A 2,029-nucleotide genomic window follows, 5' to 3' on the forward strand; every position below is an offset into this window, starting at 1 on the left:
GGAATCATGTACTTCAGAGAGTTAGTAGGAACATAAGAGTCATGTGGGACAAACGTATGTGGGAACACTCCCCTCAGTGACCAGGGCAGAAGTCAGATGGGCCCCTCAGGGGTTAGAAAATTCCTAAGACTATAGAGTCAGGATTTGGCAGGTTTCTGAGGTATAATCCAACAATTTATACTCTAAGCCTAGACTAAAATATTAGGGAAAACCTGTCTAGTGTTGGAATCACCCATAAAATTCTTTCATAACCAACCTCTTTCCAGAATTTGGCAATCAGAACTTTAGCTCTGGATACAGAGATGTCCCCAAAACTACAATCACTTGTATGAAAGGTCTTTACAAAACAGATTGAAGAGCACAGTTTTTTCTTCTTTCTTTTTTTACACTTGAGTTGCGGGTGCATCTTTTCCAAAGAGCAGATTTGCACGACCCTCTAGGATCTACTCATGAGTCAGAACTTTTTTCTCCCACAGAATTCTTTGGAGAGCTGCCTTGACTTCTTTGTTCTGCAAACTATAGATGATGGGGTTGAGCATGGATGTGACCACTGTATAGAAGAGGGCTAGGAGTTTATCTGTTCCTGGTGAATGGCTAGCCTTGGGCCTCAAGTAGGTGACAGATCCTGAGCCATAGAAGAGTGTTACTACAAGTAGGTGGGAAGAACAGGTGGAAAGGGCTTTCCGGCGGCCCTCAGGTGACGGCATGATCAGCACAGCTGCTAGAATTCTGCCATAGGAAGCAATGATCAGTAAAAATGGACTGGAAATGCAAAGGATGGCCACCACAAAGACTGCAGCCTCATTATGGGATGTATCCCCACAAGCAAGTGCCAGGATAGGGGGGAGGTCACAGAAGAAGTGGTCTATTTCACAAGGGCCACAGAAGTCCAGGGAGAATATATAGTTGGTCTGGCCAAGGCCTACCGTGCATCCCACTCCCCAAGAAATCATTGCCAACTGGGCACACACTCCACGACTCATTCGCGTTGCATAGTGCAGTGGGGAGCATATGGCCATATAGCGGTCATAAGCCATGGCTGCCAAAAGACAGCACTCACTGATAGCAAAGAACGTAAAGAAAAACATCTGTGTAGCACACCCCTCCCGAGAGATTCCTCGGGCCTCACTCACGAGGCTCTGCAGCATTTTGGGTATGACGGAGCAAGTGTAGCCAATCTCCAAGAGAGACAAGTTGGCCAGGAAGAAGTACATGGGTGTATGGAGAACTGGGTTGGTCCAGATGGCAAGGGCTATGAGAGCATTGCCTGTTAGTGATGCTAGGAACATGAGTAGGATGAGGGTAAATAAAAGGAAACATTGTTCAGTGACCTCAGAGAATTTGGTAAATGCAAATTGTTTGACAGACATGCTGTTGTCCTGCCACAAAGAGCAATTGAGCGTCATGACCTGAAAAAGAGAAAGCCGAGTCATCAGAGAGATTCTTTCAGATATAGATGTAATTCTTTATATTATACTTATGGAGCTCTAGTAAGTTGGAGACATAAATTCTTACTTGCAATTCTAAAACTCAAAAAGTTCAGAAATTACGCTTATCCTCATTCCTTCTCCAGCCAATTCCTATTCTATGGTCACTATCCCAGTTGATTTGTTCAAAATATACCTAGTTTCCAAGCATACAATGGCAAAAAAAATAATTTCAGCTCAATTTTCTCTTCATCATTCTTTTAATCAGTTGTCAATTAGTACCAAATGAAGATCTTTTCATATTTTTCCATTTCTGTTGCCACTGATTTTCTTCCTAAACTCATTCATTCAACAGGTATTTATTGAGCACAGAGTATTTTGCAGTTACTATGATAGGTCCTGGGGTTCAACAATGAGAAAAAATTCTTCTCAAATGGAACTTATGTAGTGAAGGAAAGCTATAACTCATCATTGTTTACGCCACATTTACATTTGTTGCCAGTATATATTTTAAAAAAGTATGCTTTTTGAGCTTCCAAATTATTATGAACAGGCAAATGTATTAGATGCATTCACAAAACAAATGTACAAAAATGTTCATT

At 41.6% G+C, this 2,029-nt stretch overlaps 1 protein-coding gene across 1 annotated transcript; it reads right to left on the minus strand.

Moving 5' to 3' along the window:
- Positions 1 to 443: 443 nt before the first annotated feature.
- Positions 444 to 1,406, minus strand: LOC106843480 (olfactory receptor 10C1-like). The gene has a single exon (XM_014860513.3). It carries the CDS (start codon positions 1,404 to 1,406, stop codon positions 444 to 446), a length of 963 nt encoding a protein of 320 aa, XP_014715999.3.
- Between the last annotated feature and the right edge of the window lie 623 nt (positions 1,407 to 2,029).

The sequence above is a fragment of the Equus asinus genome, chromosome 8 (genome assembly GCF_041296235.1).
Source record: "Equus asinus isolate D_3611 breed Donkey chromosome 8, EquAss-T2T_v2, whole genome shotgun sequence".
Classification (NCBI taxonomy): domain Eukaryota; kingdom Metazoa; phylum Chordata; class Mammalia; order Perissodactyla; family Equidae; genus Equus; species Equus asinus.

What these genes read in the sequence shown, in the direction of transcription:
- LOC106843480 (XM_014860513.3), bottom strand. Translation starts at nt 1,406, where the DNA reads ATGACGCTCAATTGCTCTTTGTGGCAGGACAACAGCATGTCTGTCAAA.